This window comes from Pogona vitticeps, chromosome 5 (assembly GCF_051106095.1).
Source record: "Pogona vitticeps strain Pit_001003342236 chromosome 5, PviZW2.1, whole genome shotgun sequence".
In the NCBI taxonomy this organism is placed as follows: domain Eukaryota; kingdom Metazoa; phylum Chordata; class Lepidosauria; order Squamata; family Agamidae; genus Pogona; species Pogona vitticeps.
The window spans coordinates 149,916,715-149,941,542 of NC_135787.1; the positions used below are offsets into that span (position 1 = coordinate 149,916,715).

General features: G+C 41.5%; 1 protein-coding gene and 1 long non-coding RNA gene across 3 annotated transcripts in view; one reads left to right on the forward strand and one right to left on the reverse strand.

The window, feature by feature from the left end:
• The window catches only part of PPP1R12A (protein phosphatase 1 regulatory subunit 12A), a 130,063-nt gene extending 125,125 nt beyond the window's left edge, over nucleotides 1-4,938 (reverse strand). The window contains exon 1 of one of the 2 annotated variants that reach the window (XM_073000328.2): nucleotides 4,491-4,938. In XM_073000328.2, coding sequence (XP_072856429.2) covers nucleotides 4,491-4,727 — 237 coding nt within the window. In that variant the 5' untranslated portion in view covers nucleotides 4,728-4,938. The remainder of the gene's footprint in view (nucleotides 1-4,490) is intronic. The other variant, XM_073000330.2, reaches the window with a different exon arrangement.
• A 7-nt stretch (nucleotides 4,939-4,945) lies between these two features.
• Nucleotides 4,946-24,828, forward strand: part of LOC110084591 (uncharacterized) — a 41,999-nt gene continuing 22,116 nt past the window's right edge. Inside the window, exons 1-2 of the long non-coding RNA XR_013537100.1 lie at nucleotides 4,946-5,721; nucleotides 11,584-11,706. This is a non-coding gene — a long non-coding RNA (uncharacterized LOC110084591). The remainder of the gene's footprint in view (nucleotides 5,722-11,583; nucleotides 11,707-24,828) is intronic.

Sequence of the window (24,828 nt, forward strand, 5' to 3'; positions counted from 1 at the left end):
GAGTCAACCTTGAGCCGGCTACCTGGGATTGAACCCCGGGTTGTAAGCACAGTATGAACACACAGTTCCAGGCCTGTTTAAAAAAGAAACAAAAGTAGACAACAATAGCTAGAGGTGCTTTTATAAGCAAGTTGTACTTGTTGCAAAGAATGCAATTCTTCCCTGAGATCTGGCTAACCTCATTACAATTTTGCAGTCTCCAGTTTTACTACTGTAATTGGCTGATCCTGAAGAGATCAGCTGGGGTAAGATGTGGATGCTCATTTTTAATAGTCTTTAAAAGACACACCTACACAGACACTGCCAATTACACTAGCTACCTTTGTGCTTTTGGGCAGAATCTGCAATATTCACTGTAATATTAAAAGCCCTGTACAAATAATCATTTTTCTGCTGAAGCCATATTCTTGCTCTTTACGCCTTCTCTACACTCTATTATATAAGTTTTGGCAAGAAGTATGACCTTAATAATGATGATTATCTGCTCTCAAGTCAATTCTGACTTACAACAACCCTTTCCAGATTTTTCTAGGTAAAGAGTACAGTACTCAGAAGTGGTTTATCATCCCCTCCTTCTGTGGGTGCCCTTGAGGCAGTTTGCCCAGGGTTACACACACTGAATCTTCTGGGACACACAGTGAAGAATCAAACTCCCAACCTCTAGTTCTACAGCCGGATAAATAACTCTCTGACCTGCTTATATGATCTTTAGTACTTTACGCCCTGAGGCCAGGCAAACTACTGCTTTCCAGATGTTTTGGACTACATCCTTTACAAACTTCATCTAGAATACCCAGTGGGCATTAATTATGAGCATGAAGGTCCAATGTACCCATAGTACACCGAGGTACCTCCCTCAGCTCTAAAATACACTGAGATGAAGACTTAATCTTCTGTATGCACATTTTGCTATGGATGTAAAATTTGCTTTACTTATATTTGGCTGATTATTATTATTATTATTATTAGTTTTATTTATATGCCGCATTTCTCCCAACAAGAGACCAAAGCTGCTCACAACATTAAAATTCACACAATTAAAAATACTATGTTAAATATTAAAAACAAATTAAACGATATGATTTAAAATAATATTAAAATATTAAAACATGAAAAAGATTTAAATTACCTGTTAAAATTGGATGGTTATTTCAGTTTCCCAATTTTTCTAATTTAATTTTACTTTCATTTTTAACCGTGTTAGTGTAAAGAAAATATAGAGAGATAGAGTAATACATATTAATGTAGCTTCCAAATGCAAACAAAAATACTCCTAAATGCCATTATAAATAACACTCCCAAATCCAATCTTTACAAGAGAAATTTGGGGGCTCTTTAGTCATTATTTACTGATAACAAGATGCCCCAAGAAATATTATGTTTTTCTTGTGCAGGAAAAGACAAAGCTGGTAATTAGTATATCCTAAAAATATAGGATTACCCTATAATCCACTGGTTCCCAGCCTTGGGTCCCCATATGTTCTTGGCCTACAAATCCCAGAAATCCTAGCCAGCGCAGCAAGTGGTGAAGGCTTCTAGGAATATTGGTTCAAGAACATCTGGGGACCCAACGTTGGGAACCACTTCTCTAGGCATATTTTAGATCAACTACAGGATACTAATATTGCAGAATTTCTTCTGATTTATTCTGAGTATGCAAATCAGAGTGCTCTTTAAACCAAGATTGCTTGATCAGTAGAGAACCAGTAAGTCAGAAAGGAGGGACCCAATATGTGTTTTTCTCTCTATTTCATTGAATACTATGAAAGGAAAAGAACATATTGCAAGTCTAGGGCTGGCATATATTTCCCACAATTTCTTGGACCTTGTAATGGGAATGCTCCAGGCCTACCCCTAATTTCCTCCAAAAAATCAATGGAACAATCCCCTTTCGCCTCCATCACAGTGGCTGGGAAGATGCTAGGGAGGTTTCTGACCTTGCAATGTTGGCCTACTCTCACCACCTTTGAAAGAGATCAGACACTGCAGTGTAAAAATGATTACTTAAATTTGACATGAAAAACTAGCAATATTTTCATCTCTTTTAAGTAGCATGTTAAGTTACACCAATAAAGTGCTGGATCCTAATTTCCCCAAAACTCTAATCCTAACTATGGCAACAAAACTGTAAATGAGTGAGCCTCTCTCCATCCAATCAAAATGAACTCCAAAGATTTTAGAGGACTTTCTCCCAAGTGCACATCACTGGTGTTCTCCGGACCTTTTCAAATCTCCTCATGCCAACCTGCTAATCATGTTGGGCAGGGAAGCTCTGGTGCAAAACAACTCAAGAGGACTAGACTGGGGAAGGTTTGTTAATAGGATAGCAGTTTGACATTATAAGGTCTTATGCATAAAGTTCTCATGGTGCACTACTACACATAATTCCACACAAAAGATACAATAGTAAATTGCATTCAGCAAGCTTTTCACTCCCTGACAATCTCCCAATGTAACTACTTAACAGTTCTAAAAAAATCGCAACATTCAGATGAAGGCCAAAGTGTTATGCATACTTGGAAACTTATGCTCCCAAATACAGTTGCTTAGAAGCAATGCAAGCCGTTCAAACTTCTTTCTTTCCAGCTCCTACATGTGGCAGAAGAGTTGTAGAGATGTTTAAATGTACATCACATTTCATACTATAGTAACACTAGTCTGATGGCACAGAAAAGGAGTTTAAATATCAACAACACTAAATTTGTCAAGTGTATTACAGAAGATGCTCAGAAGTTTCTGGCTAGAAAAATATCTTGTCCCACTATCTTGCAGTAACAATCAGCATGACAGCACCATCTTTTCACAGCCCATCTACGAGGTGATAGCTATTTTAGTTCTTTTAGAACTTGTGAACACGTTCATTTCCTCTCTAATTTGGCTTCAATAAGAAAGCCAATACTTTAAAGGCAATGAAAGTTTGTTGATATTGGCAAATCATTTTTATAGAAATTACTTTCACCACATTTCATCATAACAAGTTTTAATTATTGTTTGGTTTCTTCTTAATACAATTTATTTTGTGAGCAGGGCATGTATGAGTTCCCTGAAACAATTATACTATGATATCAGAAGAATGGCCAGTTTCATTCAGGAGACAGGGCTGATTATACACCTTGCACAATAAAAGCAAAGTATGCATAACTTATAAACCATCTTCAACTATCTTAAAGCAACATAAACAGAGAAGCTTTCCTCATACTTATTTCATTCTATGTTTTAATATATACTAAATTGAAACCTATGTTTCAAAGATTAGTAAAACACATTTTGCTTCAATAATCAATAAAATGCAAGGAGCATTTCTACTTGATTCAACAAGACATTCTAATTGCTATGTCTTTATGGACATCTGCTGTTCAAAACAAAAATCAAGCTGTCAAAGTGATTATACGTGGTTTTGATATATTCACTGAGCTTAGCGTTGTTATTGCTCCTGGCCTGTTAACAAGAACCTAGATATAGTCAAGCTAACCCACATTATCTTCGGATTGCCAGTCTTTCCTTATTTGGCTAACATTTTGAGATTCCAATCAGGCTCCTATAAAAGTTTAATGTGCACAAAGCATCCATTTTGGAAAAAAAACTTCACTACCACTTTTACTTTTCATCTTCCTTAAAACAAGACTTTGAGAGTTTACAAACAAAACAATGGTTTTAACATCAACTTTCCACACATAAAGCGAAAAGGAGGCATATTGGAGGGAAGAACTGGGTTCACATCTGCATGTCACATTGCAGCGAAAACATCAGGGCAACCTTTCAAACAATCTGTAAGTGAATAAAGATGCATCTCAGAATAGAAGGGTGGGTAGGATAGAGAAGAGGGTCGTGAAACTGTTCAATGTTCTTGTAGAAGACGGTTTTCACAATTTTACATATTTGGGAAACAGAAGGGCTGGAAGTGGCAACATTAATTACTGGCCAATCTTGCAAATCTTACTGTGGGAGACACTGTGACTCCCATCACTTCTCCTCCCTAAGAATTGAGACTTTTCCCTCTCCTTTCTGGCTATACAGGAGGGGAAAGTGATCTAACCCTCCAGCCTTCCCCCAGTCCGCCTACCCACCCATCCCCACGACACGTTAGCCCTGGAAAGAAGGAAAAGGCGACCCACAATTGTGGTTGCCTGACTAAGAGAAGAGAAAAAAAAGCAAAGGGCGGCCCGGCCTAAACACCCATGCAAGCATACAGATGGGCACCCTCTTCTGCAAAACACAACATTCCTCCGGGCTCCAAGAAGGATGTGCGCAGCCCGCCTGACTCCCCCGAAAAGGCCGGCGGAGGGCCGCTTCGCCGCGCTCTGAGGAACGGAGGGGTTTGCTCGGTCCAGAGCCTCCCTTTCCAATTCTCTCAGGCGGAGGAGATGAAGGGGGGGCGGTGAGGGCCTCAGCCTCCTCCTCCTCCTCCTCCTCCTCGGCGGCGGCGGCTTCTTGCCGACCCAAACCCAGCTAGGCCCAGGCGCGGGCGGCCAAGGCTGGCAGACACCGACCTGGTGCAGCGCGGTGAGCCCGTCCACATTGGCGTAGTTGATGTCGGCGCCGCGCTCCAGCAGACGCAGCACCTCCTCGGTGTCCCCGCTGGAGCAGGCGGCCAGGAAGACGGCGCCGTCGTCGAACTTCACCTTGGTCTTCTTGCGCTTGACCACCGGAGGCTCCTGGTCGGTTTCGGAGCCGATCCAGCGCTTCAGCTGCTCATTCCGCTTCTGTTTGGCGTCCGCCATCTTCATGCCCTGCTCGGGTCTCGGTCTCTTTCTCTCCTCTCCCTCCCCCCCTCTTCCTTTTCTCTCTCTTTCTCTTTCTCTGCCGGCCCGCCCGCCTGTTTCGCTCGCTCCTCGCCTCAGCGGCAGCGTTCCGCACCCAGGAGGAGGCGGACGCAGAACACCGCCTGTATCCCACAAAGCACTGCGCGCCCGAGGAATCACTCGCCCCCCCCCCGACCAAAGGACCGCCCTGGAATCTCCTCCTCCTCCTGCCGCGCGCCCGCGCGCTCCCTCGCCCACGAGCCTATCGCACGCTCCGAGCTCACAGGCCTGGCCAACTACTCACCACCGCGAGTGGATGGGGAGAGGGAAGAGAGTGGAATGCCCGGCTTCATTAGCATAATCTCGCGAGAGCTGAGAAGAGCGGCGGCGGCGGCGAAGGAAGTTTGCTTCTAACCGTTAGAGTAAAGCAAGAGGTGGTCGTGGGAAGGGACTGAGTGCGGGCAGTGGAAGTTGTTGGGGGGGGGTGTGGAGACTGAAGGAGGGCCGGCTCCATTCTTCACTTTTGCAGAATAATCCCATGCGCGGAGAGTCATAAACCCCAGTGAAATTAGTAAGAGTTTTCACGTAAAATTTGGGCGTACGTTCCCATTGCACTGCTGTAAATTTCTGTTAAGGTTGGCGGGTGTTGCTCTTGAGGAAGCGCTTATAGGATTACCCTATAAGGACTAGCCTTTTCCTTGAATCTTTGTCACAAGGGCTCTTTTCCGGCACCAGCGTTGGAGACTTTTGCCCCCCCTCCCCCCGGATTGTGCGAAGACCAGAGGCAAGAAGTAGCACTTCGGAAAAGCTGAAAGGGAGACCTTTGCTACTAGCCATCTTTGTACAAACTATTTTGAGTTCGCCTGTATGATAAACTTCAGAGAATTAGCCTTCGGTGAAAACAAAAGGGATTTAGGGGTACTTTGAAAACTAAAGGAGACGATCGATCTATTCCTGCCACAGAAAATCACTCTTTAAGGTGTGCAGAGACTCCCTTTTCTTTTCCCCCTATCTTTTCATCATGATAAAAATACCGGTACTGAGTTTTCCAACAGCATTCAATGCCGAGGTTTATACAGAAGAAAACATCGTGTAGCCCCAGTGCCAGTTGCAACTTACGACTGTTACAACTTAGAAACAGTCCATTTCACTGGACTTAAAGGCTTATTGAGTTGTCCAACAAGATGGTTGGACAGTGCCACTGAAGTTACCAACATGAATTTGACCCAACTCTGGGAGGCAGTGGAAGACAGGAGGGCCTGGCATGCTCTGGTCCATGGGGTCACGAAGAGTCGGACATGACTTAACGACTACACAACAAAGAGACTTATCTAAGAATAGACCATATTGAAAGCAAAAGATACCTAATTCAGAATAAACTCCTGAAAGGGGGAAAAACTGTTGAAAGTTGGTTTTAAAGCAAAAACAGATGGTTTGAACTGTGCGGCGGAATGCCTAAGTCATGCCTCTCCATCATATGGAGCTCTAGGGTAGGAGCCTATGGGAGGACAGGAGGGGCGGAGTCAAGAAGAAAACAATTGGAGACTGAGGGGAGTTAGAGAGGAGTTTTGAAGTGTTAAGACAGAGATTGGAAAGTTGGTGTGTATTAGAGAATTGATAAGAGATAAAAGTAAAAGAAAATAGACAGTCATTAGATATTGTTACAGTGGTTAATGTGAATGAATACAAACAAGCAAACGTGTAATCCTATCCAAGTTTAATGATTGAACAATAAAAGAACATCTATGACTTTCCTTCTGTATTTACCAGTCAAACAATAAATAAACCTGTTATATTTGGCAGCCCGGGTCTAAGAAACATTTGGTACAGAGTGGATAAAGATCCACTGGTGGCAGCATGTAAAGGGAGAAAATAGTACATTGTGACCTGTGTTTGAGGGAAAACAAACAGGGAACACTGGGGGAATGCGACAAAGTGGTGGCAAAGCGGTGGGATGCGAAGCAAATAAACTCCAGTGAGCCAAAGAAAAAAGAAATTTTCTGACTCTGAGGGACCTGTTAGTCTAGGACTGAGGAGAAGGAGTGGGAAACCCTAGAGCTCTTAGTGCATAGCCTGGAAGAGACTCCTGATAGCAGACCTTGGGATAAGACTAAGACAGGAAAAAGACTCTGAGGAGAATTATTCGGTGTTTAAAGTTTACCTCACGCTTAGAGTGAAAGACCGAGGGGCTAACTTTAGATCCCAAGCTCTGAGAAAGGAGCACTGAGGGGACAAAGGTGGAAGCCAATGTCAAAGATATAGCTGAGGTGACTAAAACTAACAGGGGATTGAATAAAATAAAAATTTATGAGAAAAAGCTTGGTGTCTGGGGGCAGAAAGAAACAGTGTATCAGACCCAGAAACAGCAAGGCTGGGTGATGGAAGAAATAGAGTAGCAATCCGTTGCTGCCAATGGAGAGTTACAAAGTCACTCTCTCTAATGCAGAAAGGAAAACTTTTTTTAAACTGAGGCTTGACTGTCTGCCTCAGTAAAATCAGCCAGCTTGTCCAAAGAAACACAAATAAACATGCCTTCTAAGCAAGGGAAAAAGTTAGCAATGGAGGTAGCAGATGTTCAAACTTTACCTCATGAAGAGGAGAGCCCTCTTGAAATAGCTGAGCAAGATGAAGCTCAGGAGGAGGATGCCTCAAGAGGAGAAACTGGGTTAACCTCCCTAGAGTTGGAAAACTGGAAATTGGAAAAGGAATTTCACTTGAAGGAATTAGAAATTAAAGCTAGGGCAGAAGCAGCAGCCAGAGAGCTGGAAATGAGAGCAAAAGAGATGGAGTATCAATTACAAATGAAACAATTAGAATTAACAGCTAAGAACAATAACAATAGTAATTCAAATAATGAGGGAGATTTATCAAAAGTGGACATAAAGAAATTCCCTCAGTTTAGAAAGAGTGATTGCCCAGAAGCATTCCTTATTGCTTTCGAGCATACATGCTGGGATTTTAATGGGGAGGGGGAGAATGGTTATGCTGAAGTCCCAGATAAGTGGAGAGTTAGCTGAGATTTATTCTCAAATGCCACTGGATCAAGCAAGACTATGAGGTATTCAGAAAATTGGTTTTCTTGAGGTTTGGGATCAATGCTGAGCACCTCAGACAGAAATTTAGAGCACTGGCTAAAAAAGCCTGAGGAATCACATTCTCATTTGGGACAAATCTGGTCAGATACTTGGAGAAGTGACTAGAAAAGGCAAATGTAGAATTATTAGAAGATATGGAAAATATTATTGGGCTACAACAATTCTATTCAGTTCTAATTGGAGAACTGAGGCATTTAGCAGGGACAAAAAGTCCAAAACTGTACAGCAGACAAGTGAAGCTGCTGATTATATATCAGAAATAAAGAGCCCAAAATTTTCTGAGATAAAACTTGGCAGTAAAAGCTGGGACGAAAGAAAGAAAGAGCCCAGAGATTACCACAAAAACATTCAGGCTACTGGAGGCCATTTTAGAGGCAAGCCCTCAGAGCAGAATCAACAGAGGAATAAAAGCTTTGAAGGAAAGGGAGATAAGTCCCCATATTTTGAACAAAGAGCCCCTAAACCTGCTATGGATATGGAGAAAAGGGGCATTTCATTTCTCAATGTCAGACCTCAAATAATAAAGGGGTTGGTCAACAGAAAGGAGGAGGAAATCTGCCCAAGAAACTGTATTGGGTACAACAACAGAGAAAGATCGCTGAGGCAGTTAGAAACGGCACAGTAACTGTGAGAGATGAGAGTCAGGAACAACAACCGCCTTTAGCAAACATTATACAATGTTATTTTATTGAGAGTAACCAGGAGCTGCTTCATTGTTCTGGTGAAAAAATTTACATAAATGATACTAAATTTCTAGCTTTTAGAGACTCATGCTCTCAGGTGACATGTCATCCTCAAGGAGATATCATGAGAAATGAATACATAACCATAAAAGGGATTGGAACTGAATTAATTACTCTACCCATGGCTATAGTACAAATGACATATCAAGGGTGGAATGAAGTTTGAAAAGTAGCCATCACAAATCAAATTCCTGCTCCATGCTTGATTGGGCTGGATCTATCTGAGCATGTTAAGAGTGTTTTGGTAACCACTCGCTCCCAGATAGAAAAAAGGGAAACACCTGAGGAAAAATGTGAGATCTATGATGAAATTATAGGAGGAAATTGAAGCCAATGAAACAGCTGAGGTAGTGGTTACAGTGGACCCTCTACTTAAGGAATTAATCCGTATTGGAATGGTGGCTGCAAGTCGAAAAGTCTGTAAGTCGAATCTCCATTTACCTACAATGCACTGAAAACCGATTAATCCCATAACCAGTGGTTTTTATTCTATTTTTATTCCATTTTGGTTTTTTGCTGGTCTCTAAGTCGATTCTCTGGCTGCAAGTCGAATCTAAATTTTGCAGCCAGAGAAGTCTGTAACTCGAAAAGTCTGTAAGTCGAGGGTCCACTGTATAAGGAATCCTCATGAAAACATTTTTAGCCAGGAACAAAGACAGGATTCCACTTTACAACAATGCTTTAAGTTAGCCAGAGAAGGAAAGCTAACCCCTGAAAACCCTGAAAGATTCTGTGTGGAGAAAGACCTGTTCTATAGAGAGGTCTTAATAAATCCTAAGGGAGGAGGGGAAAGCATTCACAAACAACTAATAATCCCTTTTAAATGCAGGGAAAAGATTTTAGAAAAAGGACATAAAGACACCTTTGCTGCTCATTTGGGAATCACATGTACAAAGCAAAGGATAGCTCAAAATTTTTACTGGCCTGGGATGGGGAAGCAAATAAAATTATACTGTCAAAGCTGTGACGTGTTAAAGGCAGGGTACTAGCAATGATAAAATGAAAGCTGTTTACCAGTAATTTCAACCCCATTTCAATGCATAGGCTTAGACATTGTGGGACCCTTACCTAAAGTAACCAGAAGGGGAAACCGATTCATTTTAACTATAATAGATTATGCCACCAGATATCCAGAAGCCATTCCCTTGCAAAATATAGAGACAGAAACTGTGGCAGATGCCTTATTGAATTATATGTGTCGCATGGGCTTTGCTTCTGAAATTGTCACTGATTTGGGAACATCATTCACATCCAGATTAATTAAAAGGCTGTGGCAACTTTGTGGCATAACTCATATTACATCATCCCCATATCATCCCCAGACAAACGGATTGATGGAGAAATCTAATGCAAATGATCAGAGTTTACACTGCAGAAAACCCCAATGACTGGGATCACAAATTACAACCCTTATTATATGCGTATAGATCGGTACCCCAGGAAAGCACTGGATTCAGTCCTTTTGAACTGTTATTTGGGTGGGAAGTGTGGGGACCCCTTGATTTACTCCAACAAAATTGGGAGGAACAAAAGGGAGAAGATCCTGAGACAGTGATCCAGTATATAGACAACTTAATGAACTCCTTGCAGCAATCTCTGAAGTTAGCAGCAGAAAACTTGCAGAGCCAGCAAGGGAAACAAAAACTCTGGTATGATAAAAAGGCCAGAGAAAGATCATTCAGTCCTGGAGATGAAGTCCTGATGCTGAATCCTATTAAAGGGAATAAACTGCAATTAAATTGGGAAGGTCCTTTTAAAGTAATCTCCAAGATGAGTGAAGTAAATTACATAATTCAGGAGGAGGGAGAGGAAGGTCGAAGAGTGGTTCATGTTGACATGATTAAACCTTACTATAGAAAAGAAAAGATTGTCCTATATGCCATAAAAGAAGTGGACAACAAACAACATGAATTGCCATATTGGGAAGGGTGAGGTGAACCCCAATATAATCCAGAAAATGTTAAGATCTGTGACACGCTAAACCCAGATCGAAAAGATGAAGCAAGAACGTTGCTACTAAAATACAAGCAGGTCTTCTCAAATAAGCCTAGTGTAGCAAAGGGAGTGGTGCACAAATTTGATACAGGAGATGCACCCTCTCAAGCTGTCACACTTCACAGAGTAACGGGGCCAAATGTAGCAAAGATTCGCCAAGAACTAGATGAGATGTTGAAAGAAAAATCATTGTTCCTTCATCTAGCCCTTGGTCAGCCCCAATAGTACTGGTGGATAAACCAGATGGCAGTATACGCTTCTGCGTAGACTATCGGAAATTGAACCACATCACCAAGCCTGATGCTTACCCGATGCCTAGACTAGATGATTTGATCAAGACAATTGGGTGATGTCAGTTCATATCCAGTTTAGATCTGACTAAAGGGTTCTGGCAAATGGGGTCAGACACCAAAGATCAGAAGAAGACTGTATTCTGCAGCCCTTTTGCATTGTATGAATTCTGGGTCCTCCCCTTTGGGTTGCAAAATTCTCCTGCGACATTTCAAAGACTAATGGACCAAACATTACGAGGGCTTAGAGAATTCACGATAGGACACATCAATGATATAGGGATCTATAGTCAGACGTGGACAGATCACCTGTGCCATATTGAGAAAGTGCTAGAGGGACTAACTGAGACCGGGTTAACAGTCAAGGCTAAGAAATGCCAACTGGGTAACTCAGAATTAAAATACTTAGGCCATATGGTAGGGGGAGGCATAATTAAACCCCTAGAATCAAAGATTGAAGTAATCAGTAACTGGCCTAGACCAACAACAAAGAAAAAAGTCAGATCTTTCTTGGGGTTAGATGGCTATTTTAGATGCTTTATCCAGAATTTCAGTGAAATAACTGCCCCTTTATCTGATTTAACACATAAAAGAAAAGCTGAAAAGATCCTGTGGTTGAGAGAATGCGAGGAGGCCTTCAAGAAGTTGAAGAGTGCGTTGATGACCGGTCCTGTCCTGAGAGTGCCTGATTTCCAACAAGAGTTCACTGTCTTCACAGATGTGTTCAACACCGGATTAGGAGCCGTGCTGAGCCAGGCGGATGACAACGGGGACCTTCATCTGGTGACGTTTCTGAGTAAGAAACTGCAGACTGGCGAGAGACACCTTTCCACAATAGAACGTGAGTGTGTTGTGATTGAATGGTTGTTACAGAAGCTCAGGCCATACATATGGGGGAGATATTTTGTACTGTGCACAGATCATTCCCCACTGCTGTGGTTGAGAACTATCAGGGCGAATAACAAGTTAATGAATGAGGTGGGCCCTACTCTTACAAGACTTTGATTTCGAGATCGAGAGTGTGAAGGGGAATCAAAATGTGGTGGCCGCCAACGCCTTGTCAAGGAGACCGGAAGAATGAACGATGGAAATGACAAAATATGTAACTTTTAATGTTATAGAAAATATTCTAAGTGTTTATATAGATATGGAATAAACAAAAATGTAATTTATAGATGAATTAATGGTAAATAAGGATAAAAGTGACTGGATTGTTTTGTAAGTTAAAAAGTTGATTAATGTCATTTAACTGTAAAGTAATAAGATTAATATGCTTTAAACTGTGTAAAAGTGTAAGTATATATATTGCAAATATATAATTGAGAATTGCATTAGAAAAGAGGTTGGACATATTGGTAAGTTGACTCATACTTTGTTCACGAGGGTAAACTACGGTAAGTTTTACCCCATGAAACAAACTTTCCAAGGGGGGAGGTATGTGGCAGAATGCCCAAGTCACACCTGTCCATCATATGGAGCTCTAGGGCAGGAGCCTATGGGAGCACAGGAGGGGTGAAGTCAAGAAGAAAACAGTTGGAGACTGAGGGGACTTAGAGAGGAGTTTTGAAGTGTTTCGACCAAGATTGGAAAGTTGTATGTTAGAGAAGTTGTATGTTAGATATTGTTACAGTGGTTAATGTGAATGAATACAAACAAGCAAACATGTAATCCTATCCAAGTTTAATGATTGAACAATAAAAGAACATCTATGACTTTCCTTCTGTGATTTACCAATCAAACAATAAATAAACCTGTTATATTGGCAGCCCAGGTCTAAGAAACATATTTGGTACAGAGTGGATAAAGATCCACTGGTGGCAGCGTTTAAAGGGAATGAAACCCTCTAGTCAACTGGACTAGTAGTCATTACATAACTGGAGAATGAACTGTATTGTGACTTAGTTGTTTGTAGATGTTGGTTCCTGCAAAACTGGTGTATCATTTCACCTCTTACACACCACTAATGATGCAATATATAGTGGAGTTGCTGTATACCACAGTGTTTTGAAGATAAAGTACAGGAGTGATACAATTTTTGTTGGGATGGTCTGAATTTCCTTGTCGGGCAGTGGGTACAGTTTTAATCATGAGGTTTGTCCTTAGGGAAAATTCTCTGCTTTTTATAATGTGGAGAAACAACCATCAATTTTTGGGGAACAGACTGAACAACCTGGGGGAAATTAAAGGCTTTGTTTAAAAAATAAACACAGGAAACAGCAACCAAGCACCTTGTGTTTACCAGCTTCTCCCTAATGGCTGGATCTTTAAGGAAATCACAAACATACAGAAAGGAGTTATCATTTAAATGTCTCTCTTAGACAGGTTCTATTATAATATTACAAAGTAGTACTCCCAAAACTGTATCACCCATAAGCAGCTGATGTGCTGTTGAATGTTTCCCTTGGAAACACATTCCAGGATCAGACACATTGCACCAAAAATTAGTCATACCTAAGAATATGGATTAAGAAAGCCACAATTTTCACAACATAATTGCCAATATAAGGGTGCAATTTTAACTAAGATGATTGAGAACTGGCTGAGATCACTGAGACAATTGAATATGTGCTACATCCAAATCCCTCCCAGCCTAGGAATGCTGGAAATTATGTAAGAGCTCTCTGACCATATAGTACTATCATAATGACTGTGAGTCTGAACTGAAAGGATTTTAGATCTGATGTAACTCAGCTCCTCCCCTTCTCCATCTTTTTCGAGGTCATATGCCAGCTGATCTCAGCCAGCATAGCAGTTGTGCTGGCAGATCCGAGATCAGCCAACACAAACAGATTGTGTTGAGGCAGTTAGTGTAGGGATATTTGTAGTGGCACAAGAGACTTCTGTCCATTTCCATACCCACTAAAACCAGCATATATTTAAGTTTAGATTGCACTGCCTATTATCTACTTGAATAAAAGGCAGAAGTTGAAATTTCAGGCTTTCAGATGGTGGCAAGACCACAGCATCAATACAATAGCTCTAATTAAAAGGTTGCCAAAAAGAAAAGAAAAAAAGTACTGTCTCTATCAGTAGTTTCTATGAAGGAGACAACATGGAAACTTCTCAGCCATAAATCTGTGGTGGCTAAAGTCACCATATAATATAGAGTTGGCTTGTGATTGTCAGGGGTAGAAACATATGCTCTGTTGGTACCTTTAAACATGATGAATCATAGAGATCCCATCCGTGATAAAAAAAACCCTGAAAAGATATCAACCAACCACTCAAAGTTCTCAATGGAATTATTAGGGCAGGGGTTTCCATTGGAGTAAGATACAGTGGTGCCCCGCATAGTGACGTTAATCCGTTCCAGATTAATCGTCGCTATGCAGAAACATCGCTAAACAGAACGGAAAAAAGCCATAGGAATGCATTAAACTTTGTTTAATGCATTCCTATGGCTCCCAAACTCACCGTTCAGTGAAGTTCCTCCATAGCGCCGCCATTTTTGCGCCCTCGGTAAGCGAGGGCAGGGCGCGAAAACACTTGCGGTGGCCATTTTGGGCACCCGGCGGCCATTTTGGAACCGTCGATCAGCTGTTTGAAAAAACATTGCTATGCGAAGATTGGTAAGCGAAACGCTTACCGATCATCGTAATGCGATGTTTTGCCTGTTCAGAACATCGCAATGCGATCGCATTAGTGATCTAAAAAAGAGATCGCTATGGGGATTCGTTGTTAAACGGTGCGCTCGTTAAGCGAGGCACCACTGTAATTTTATTAGCCTAAAACTTTTTCAGAAAATTATGCTGCTGCATACCTCCAGAGATGGGCCTGCACAATTAGAGATCTAGTGCAAAATGACTTTGAAATATATTGGCCATATTAGTTTGTTCTTGTCTTTTCTGCTGTAATCAGTTATCCCCCTTTGCTCCTGCCCTATACCCTGAGAACCATCTGTTTCCCATAAGATCCCTAAAATCTGCCTATTAGTAGTCTCAGTTACACATTTTTAGTTACATAAACTGTAAAACAATGAGAAAAGTTTGGTTTAAAACAAAAAGGATTTTTGATGTATTCTCGAAGGCTTTCATGGCCGGGATCTGATGGTTGTTGTGGGTTTTCCAGGCTCATTGGACATGTTCTGAAGGTTGTTCTTCTTGACGTTTCGCCAGTCTCTGTGGCCAGCATCTTCAGAGGACTGGAATAGGAACTCTGACTGGCAAAACGTCAGGAAGAACAACCTTCAGAACATGGCCAAAGAGCCCGGAAAACCCATCACAACCATCAAAAGGGATTTTTATTGAGAGAAAACAGATGATGGTAATGAAGGAGAAGGTAGATTCTAGGATGTGGATAATAAAATGTAAATATATTTCCTCTGTATTTAAAGACCAAAATAGCTTACTTACAGACTTGATCTTTTTGACACACATTCTTTAAGCCAGTGTTCCCCAACCTTTTCTGGTCCGTGGACCGGCTGGGGAAGGCGGGGCATCCCCTGTGTTCACGCACATGTGCAAACAAGCGCTCGCTCGCTCTTGCACGGATGGGTGCACACCTGCATGAGCGCCGTGCTACCATTTGAACATGTGCGTGGGCACATGTGGGCCCGCACGAGCACGCACCACCATTTGTGCATGCGCACAACCACTTGTGCGCATGTGAAAATGGCAGAATGTGCTTGTGCAGGCTTGCGTGCACCCACACACATGCGCAAATGGCAGTGCAGCGCTCGTGGGCCACAAATGGGCAGTGCAGGGGTGAGTGCGCACAGGGGGCGGGGGGAGGTCTCTCTTGGCAGCCCAGTCTGACCCAGGCCAGGGAACGGACCGGTGGTTGGGGATCACTGCTTTAAGCTCTATAGTCTTTATTAATTCAAATATTCTTCCTTGTTTATCAAAATCTTAGAACTCTCTCTGTTCTAACTTTTCTGATCTCTCTGAATTTCTCCCGATTCTAACTGAACTCTACTCCCACAATATTCTAATTATGCTAATCAATCACCATTCAGTCCTTCATCTATCAACAACACTTGCACTCTGCCTATGCATATCCGCTACACAGGCATACAATGCTACTCTCATACAGGCTGTGCATAATTAATAAAGGTATGTATGTACATAGAGGCTCAAAATGGGCAGAGGCTTGGATGGAATCCCCACCCCTTTATTCATTGTTCCAAAGATACCAGGTCACCAGAAATGAGCAAAAGGTAGAGAGAGGGGTAGAAGATACAAATCTGTTAGACTTTGAACTGCCACAATATTTCAATCCATTTCTTCCACCTTCACTTGTCAACAAGACAAGACGGAAGTTCTGAGGGTGGGTGGCCCCGTGGTTGGCAGGTTGGGTGACTCTCTCACGTTTGGGGGGGTGACCCTGCCCACGAAGAGTGGGGTCCACAGCCTGGGCATACATCTGGACCCAACACTCACCATAGAAACGCAGGTGGCGTCAGTAGTCCGCACTGCCTTTTTCCACCTCTGGTGGATCGCCCGGCTGTGGCCCAATCTTGACATGGGGGCACTCACAACCTTGGTGCATGCGCTCATAATCTCAAGATTAGACCACTGTAATGCGCTTTACATGGGGCTGCCTTTGAGGCTGATGCGGAAACTTCAGGTGGTGCAGAATGCGGCGGCCAGACTCCTCACTGGAGTGAGAAAATACCAACTTTTTTCTCCAATTCTGGCTGCATTACATTGACTGCCCATTCATTTCTGCGTCAACTTCAAAGGCTTAATGCTTACTTACAAGGCCCTAAATGGTTTAGGACCTCGATATTTGGCGGAACACCTGCTCCCACCAAGGTCTACTTGGATCACCTGCGTGAGTCAGGAGGTGAGGCTGAGGAGCCTGACGCTGAGAGAGGCCCGGAAGGAAAAGACACGAAACCGGGCCTTCTCGGCAGTGGCTCCTCGCTTTTGGAACAACCTCCCTTCAGAGATTCGTGCGGCCCCTGTGAATCTTTAAAACCCAATTAAAAACATGGTTGTACATCCAGGCCTTCCCTCCAGTCAATACCTGATTTCTTTTCTATTCCTTCTTATTTTATTCTCACTCTATTTTATTGTAACTGTATCAAATGATTATGTAATGTTCTTGTGTTTTATTGTTTTATCCTATACTGGAAGCCACCTAGAGTGGTCGAGTAGACCAGATAGGCGGGGTATAAATCAAATCAAATCAAATCAAATCAAACAAACAAACAAACAAACAAACAAACATGTTATGACAGACTAACATGACATGTTCTTTGGAAATGAAGGTGAATTTAATTTTGAATAAACATGATCAGGATTACTTGGGCTTCTACCCATCACATGAATGTACAGGGGAATTTCTTCAGATAATGCAGATAGAAATACTACATTAAAAATGAAATTGAAAATAAAAAATGGTCCACAGCTAGCATAAATCTTTGTATTACCAGAAATTATTGGAAATTATCTATTTATATATACAGGATAGGGAATAGCTACACCTAAATGGCCAAAATCTTGTTGTAATTTTATGCTAGTGTAAACAAAAGTGGTGTAACTTTCAGCAGCAAATTGTCACAAGTTAAGAAGTCAGCATAGACATTTCCTGTTACATGCCAAGTCAAAATTCAGCACACAACAGAGAATGTCTACACATTTTGGCAATTTGCCACAAGAGATGGGGGTATTCATATACGAATAGCCTCACACAGCTGAACTTAACTCATGCGTCTGCCAGCGGCAGTGACCCCAATCATCCTTCCAGTTGCCCCCGAAGCCCCACTCTCTTCCTGCTCGGCTGGCCACTCAGCAGCTGTGCAGGGAGACTCATCCTCCCTCCCCCTACCTGGAGTGGCTAGCTGAGTGGGAAGAGAGCAACGCTTGAGGAGCAATTGGAAGGACAATAGCTTTATAACCAACCAACCAAATAGCAATTGCTTTATAACCAACCAACCAAATTACAACAAAAGTGTTTTCAAGATTTATGCCAACATTCCAAGTTTTCTGGAACTCATTAACAAGCTATATGATACAGAAAGTCAGGGATGACAGAATAAATATAAAATTCCAAAACTTAGGCAAGATATTACAGCCTTGAGGCCAAATTACACCCATGTGAAGATCTAACAAGTTACAAATAATATTGTTATATATGCATTATTTTTCTTTGTTAAAAAAAACGAGGGCATAACAAAGTTACATTTCAAAAGTTATGGCATTGTTTGTTGTGTTTGCTAGTTTTTATTTTCAGGGCACTTGGGGAAGAGTTTTTCATGTTTAATGCATTCTCTTATCATCCCTAAGTTTTTAAGCAATGAAAAAGTGACAAAATACTGTGTTTTCCCAAAAATAAGACAGGGTCTTATATTAACTTTTGTTCCAAAAAACACATTAGGGCTTATTCTTAGGGGATTTTTTTTTCATGTACAACAATCTACATTTATTCAAATACATTCATGTGATCTGGTTGCTGTACAATGGTGGAGAGCAGGGTTTCACTTAATTGGGGCTTATTTTGGGGGTAGGGCTTATATTATGAGCATCCTGAAAAATCATACTAGGGCTTATTTTCAGGTTAGGTTTTATTTTCGGGGAAACAGAGTACGTAGTAATGTAGTACAGTATTAACATTAATAGCAACAAACTGGGATACAGTGCTTGTAATCAGTTAGAATTACATAAATGCATTTTACAGTATTTTTGGAGCTCTAGATTTGACCAGCAACACATTCTGCAATCAATAAGTAATGACAGTTACACTCCATTTCTCAAAACAAAAACAGGATACATCTGATATCTGTCTTCCATTTTGACCAAAACTCACACGGACCTGAGTCAGCAAATATAACTCAAAAAAACTATGATGGTCCTTATATCACCAAAGCTGGAGATTAATTTTAGATTATACGTGTAGATGTACATGTTGCTCATTGAGGTGTAGCTAGCAATTCAAATATGCTGACCCAATTCATTTCAGCCTTTGAAAAACAGAAACAATTTCATGTTGATTGTACTATTAAATCCAATAGGAATGCCTTTTTAAAATAAATTATATTGGCACTTGTAATGCACTAGGTGTGAGGCTATTCTGGAAAAATATTCTGAAGGTTCAAGTGATATTAAATAAATCGCCCCAATGCTTACAATGCCTAGCCACTATTGATATAGTACACCTGCATTGGAGGAGCTTCACTGGGTTATTAATTCTGGGCACAATTCAAAACACTGCAGCACTTTACAGCCCTAAAAGGCATGATACAAGAGCCTGAGGGACCTCCTAATGTGGAATAAATCTACTCTGATCATCAGATCAGCTCTGATGGACATCAGATATTGTCTGAGTGCCTTTGCCTACAGGACTCGAATGATGATTAGAAAGAAGGCTTTTTCTGTGATTGTAGAACCCCAAATATAGAATGCCTCCCAAGTGAGAGCCACCTGGCATTTTTTCATTATTATCGTTTAGGCAACACACAAAGGCACTAATTGTTTCTGTGTATGATTTAACTTTTTTTTCCTTCTCTCTTAACTGTAAGTAACACTAATTTGTTCTTGTTTCAAATCACTGCTTTTACGACGTTTTAATGATACACTTTTAATGGAGTTAGAAGTGCTGCTGCAGAATGCCAGGCTGATAAAGGGGAAACAAACAGCCATCCAGGACCTGATCTTAGATGAGAACACTGACCTGGCCTCCTTTTTGGACACATGCTTGGATGAATCAGGGCAAGCTAATCTCTCCCAACACTTCCCCATGTGAATTCTCTGTATGGCAACAGAACAGAACAGAGAGTCAGAGAGCTAGAGTTGAAGTGATCTCTTGTGATTCCACCTTGCTCAGTAGGTGCCCTGCCACACAGTTTGCTGCTTTTGAGTCTATCTACTTGAAAGTGGATGGCTGGGACACAAGGAATCTGTTGGTATTCCACCCACCCTACTCTACAGTGGTTCTGAGCTACTCAATCTGGTATTTGGGGGTGGTGCTGGCGTTCCCTCCGTCTGTAGTACTGGGAGACATCAGAATCTATGCATTGTATGGTCCAAGACTAGAGATAGGCATGAAGCACTTTGTGCCAGGTCATCTTAAGTCATCTTAAGTCATCGGCGCAGCACCACGGATGCCACCAAAACCCCCAAATTCCAAGTGCAATTTGCGATATGTCCCAGAGGTACTGAAGCAGAGACAAGTCAATTGGGAGGGCTTAACACCAAATCAGGATTGTCATTTGTGTTGGGAGAGGCAGCTCCAATGGTTAGTCCACTTGACACAGGACATTAGGGAAGAGAGGCTGTAAATAATTCATAATAATACGTCTGTTGTTTGATCTGATACTCTGTGCTTTCTCTTGATGAATGATACTGCAATGTTTTTTGTGATCCCCATCCACCCCAAGGAGGCACACCCCTTCACAACTGACAAATGAAAGCTGGGATATAATGCACTTTCAGCAGATGCTTTCCAAATAATGGATCTACTTGATTTGTTAAAAGCACTGGCTCCTTTACCAAATGTCTGATGAAGCTTGTGCAGTTCATCCAACAATACTAAGTATTCCAAACCTCTTTAGTCTATAGAAACGTTCCTCTAAGTTCCCTGGGGCAAGGATAATCTGTATTTGCATCCTCAACAGCAGCAAGCATATTATTGGAATAATAATAATAGAATCCAAAATGACTAAACACAGCAGTATACCCATCTGCCACATCCCCAAAAAAGGGTAAAGCACCTCCACTATCTCTTGTGGGTGGGAGGGAACCATTTTGGAGCTAAATGTTGTAGTGGTGCTCTATATGGCAGACATGGCTGGTCACAGGGGAGGCATGCATGCCTCCTTCGGCTGTTATCTTCATGAACTCAAGGATACTGGAACTCCACTAACTTGACTTTATTAGACTCAGGGAACATGGTACGAAGAAAGATGCAATGCCAATCCCTCCCCACTCAATAGTCTCTCTGGAGGCTAAGTTACTGTCAATAGCCTTCCCACAAACAACTCAATTTCTGCTGGACTCTCGAGTTGTCACTGAGGTGGCAGTGCCCACAGGCATGGTTTTGGTGTTTGGGCTTGAAACCACCCCATGCCTTTCAACAATGGCCTGTTGTGCCGGCTACTCCATATACCCTGGGCCCTTCCTTCAGACAGCATTGGTGCTCCTTCTCCTTCCATGAGTACCCCAATCCATGAGTTTTCAACATACATAAAGTGGGAGTCCCCCAAATCACGAAAAGTGAGATCCTACTCCTCTAAAGTTTCTCCCCACATCTCTTCCTCCAACCCCATGCTTGGACCTGACGCCATTCCCAAATTACTCTCCTCCTCATCCTTCCCTTCCTTTATCCTTGCTGAACATCCACTTGCTCCAGCCTATATTGTCAGATTCCAGTATATCATTAATTGGGGCAGAAATAGTTGATTCTTTAATCAAGAGATTGCGTGAAATAATTGTGATGGTTTTAAAACTAGAAATAAAATTAGAAACAGTATTTGCTGTATGTTCCTATTTGCCTGTTGCAGCAGACAAGGGATATACTCTGCCACTGATTTCCTGAAAAACAAATAGAAAGCAATATTTATAGAGTGATGGTTTTGGTAATCTCACTGATTTTGAATTTAAAAGTATGCAGCCATGACTCTGTGAATTGCACCTTAGAGACTAGAGTTTATGCCATAATCACATGTTGCTGCTTCTTTCTTTGTTGATATCAGAAGCATCACTGTATAACAGGGTTGCCACTTTCTGGAAAGTTAAGGAAATGGAAATTGGTCAGGGAAACTCAGGAAAATTGGTCTGAAGTCAGGGAAAGTCAGGAAAATTGTGATTAAAATATATTCAAGCAATGAATTTTTGACCGGCTGCTGCAAGAGCATGATCTGTTCTTGTGGCAACTGGAATAGAGAAGTATCAGAATATAAGTACAGTAAAACTTAATGATGGCCTTTTCCAGCTCCACCTTTTTCTCAGCTCCACCCCCAGCAACCAGCCTAATATGTTTGTTGAGCTCTGTCCCTGCATGATTTCCGAGGTCTGCCTGTAGCATTTGGAAAGCAAGGCTAGTTTAAAAGTTTAGCAAGATACGAACTTTAAACACTTATTCATTTTTAAAATTGTGGTTATATTTGAATGGTGATCACGGAAATTGACAAATGTTGGTCAGGGAAATGAAAAATAAAATTTCAATGGCAACCCTAAATTAATAAATATATCAGATAATTTTCACCCAGAAACATCAAAAGCATTTGGGGCAGCTAACATCAAATCTTCCATAGTACATGTTGTGGGGCAATCCTTGTCCCAGGGAACTTAGAGGAACGTTTCCATACCCTAAAGAAGTTTGTAATAGTTGGTATTGTTGGATGAACTGCACAAGCTTCACCAGACACTTGGTAAACGAGCCAGTGCTTTTAACAAATCAAGTAGATCCATTATTTGGAAAGTATAGAGTACACTAACATAGATGTGAGGTTGACTGGCATTCACACTTGCAAAGGACTATGTGTTGGTGTGAAAACCCAGTTTCCTTAGGTTCATCTTAGTTCTGCCAACACTTGTTCATAGCCAATTAGGTGACTTCCAAGTAATCATGTTCTCTATGTGACTGGGGGCTAGACTTTCCTGAAGTTCAATCAAATTTGAACATTATAGGCCTTTTTTCCTCATTATAGTCCTGACATTCTCTGCCAAAGGTGGGAGTTACCTTGTAGATGCTGCATTAAAATGAGTCATCAAAACTGTAGCTGGTACCATAGCAACAGTTTCATAAATTATCAGGCTTTGAATCAGTCTAGCAACAAGCTATTGAAATTTGCCAAATCATTTACTCTTTAGTAGTCTTTTTGAAGTGTGTAAATTAAGGATTATTATTGTGATATCTTTGCAAATGTCTTTCAAAATATTCAAAGTGGATTATATTTTCTGCAACTCTTATCCTGAAGTTAAAGGCACTTTTGTTTTCTGTATTAGTGAAAGAAATATTCAACCTGCATTAGTGCCAAAAAGGGTTCTGCACCCAAGCTAGTGACTTCTGCATTCTGAAGTAATAACTTCATCTTAAAACAAAGCCAAGCTATTACAAAAGCAAACCCAAATACAGGATTTACTCATCCCTTTTGCTGACTTCTTTGTCATGTCCAAAGATATTCTAATTCCTGAAGTGGAGCGGAAAAGGGCACACACCCTTGCTCACCCAAAATGCAGAGTAAGTACCCAAAGCCAGCCAAATAATTTTGGTTAATAAAACAGAACATTCAGCAAGCACATTGCTACATAGTACAAATGCAGTAACAGCAAATTAAATAAGTAAGAATTTGCTACCCTTACAAAATCAGTTTCCTGAAGTGGTCATACTGTAGAATTTGCCCTGGGTATTTGATGATGAAGCAGCCACTCATCTGAATGGCTTTTTACGTACAGTCCCATGTCTCTTCATCATCCCTCTAGTGACCTTGTTCTACCCTCTAGTGTATTGTATATTCAGACTGTCATGACCTGCTATAATATTTTTTTTCTAATTGAAATGAAATATACAAGGGAAGAAGGGTGGTGTGTCAGTATATCATCAGGTACTGCTACAGTGTCCTGAACTTCCAAACTTCAGTGAAGGAAAAGAATATCAGTGTGTGGAAGGTAAACTCTAAGAAGCCAATACAGTGGTGCCTCGACTTAATAACGTCCCTACTTACGACCATTTCGAGTTACGACTAGCTCCGGACACAAAATGTTGCTTCTACTTGCAACCGGAGCTTCCACTTACTAATAGAAAAAGGCAGGGGGGAAAAGGTGTGAATTTCAAATTGCTAACTGTAGGTGGCTATGAGGCTGCTTTCTTTGTAGCTCTTTCCTCCCAGAAGTTAGAGAGTGTGTGGCTGGGGGAGGCTTGGGACTGCCTCGCTTCTGCTTCTGAGTGAGTGTGTGTGTTTGCAGGGAGGCTTTGGGCTGCCTGGTAAGATAAGGTGCTGTTTTCTGCTTTTTAAAAACTGTTTGGGGTGTTTTTGCAGCATGGTTTTGGGCTGGGGATGGGTCTTGAGAGGTTTGTTTGGGGTTTTTTTGGGGGGATTTCCCTCAATTTCTGATGGGTCTTGGGAGGCTTGGTTGCTTTTTGGAGTGTTTTTCCCCCATTTCCAATGGGTCTTGGGTTTTTTTTTTGTTACCCGCATTTCTGATGGGTCTTGGGGGCTGTAGCTTTTTAGGGGTTTTCCCATTTCCGATGGTCTTGGGGGGTTTGGTTGCTTTTTGGGTTTTTTTTTTCTCCATTTCCGATGGGTCTTGCATGCTTCCCTTGCTTTTTTTTGTTTGTTTGTTTTCTTTGCATTTCCAACCTGGTCTCTTTGTTCTCTGTGGATTTCCGATCTGCTCCATTTGTTTTCTGTGCATTTCTGATGGGTCTTCCACACTTGATTGCTTTTCTTCCCCCGCTTCGGCTGGAAGGATGTTTCCAATGAGTCTTTTATATATACACACATATACATACACATACACATACACATACACATACACACACACACACACACACACACACACACACACACACAGAGAACGGATTAATTGCATTTCAATGCATTCCTATGGGAAATGGTGCTCTGACTTACGACTATGTCAAGTTACACCCATCTTCTGAGACCGATTATGGTCGTAAGTTGAGGCACCACTGTATGTGACACTGCTAAATGCCTTCATCTACTTTGCTTACTATCTCTGTGCTCTTTGGATGTTTGTATTATTATTGCAGACAAGGGGTGAGGATTGGCAAGGTCTGAGCAAGTTCCTCTATAAGAAAATCCAATTTCTCCATATATCATGTGGATACAACCTGGATTTGATTTGGGCATGCAAATCCCACTTACCCTTAACATGCAATCAAGGAGTGAAGCCATGCTGTGTAGTCACACAAATTCTTACAGATTCCAGGCTTTTACTCATGTACCCCATCTGCTGAAGAGAGTTCTGCTCGCATGTGCCTGTATCTGAGTAGGACTCCAAATGATCCACATGACTGGGGTTCCAGACTTCAAATGCTCATGTAAATACTTGTTGAGCTT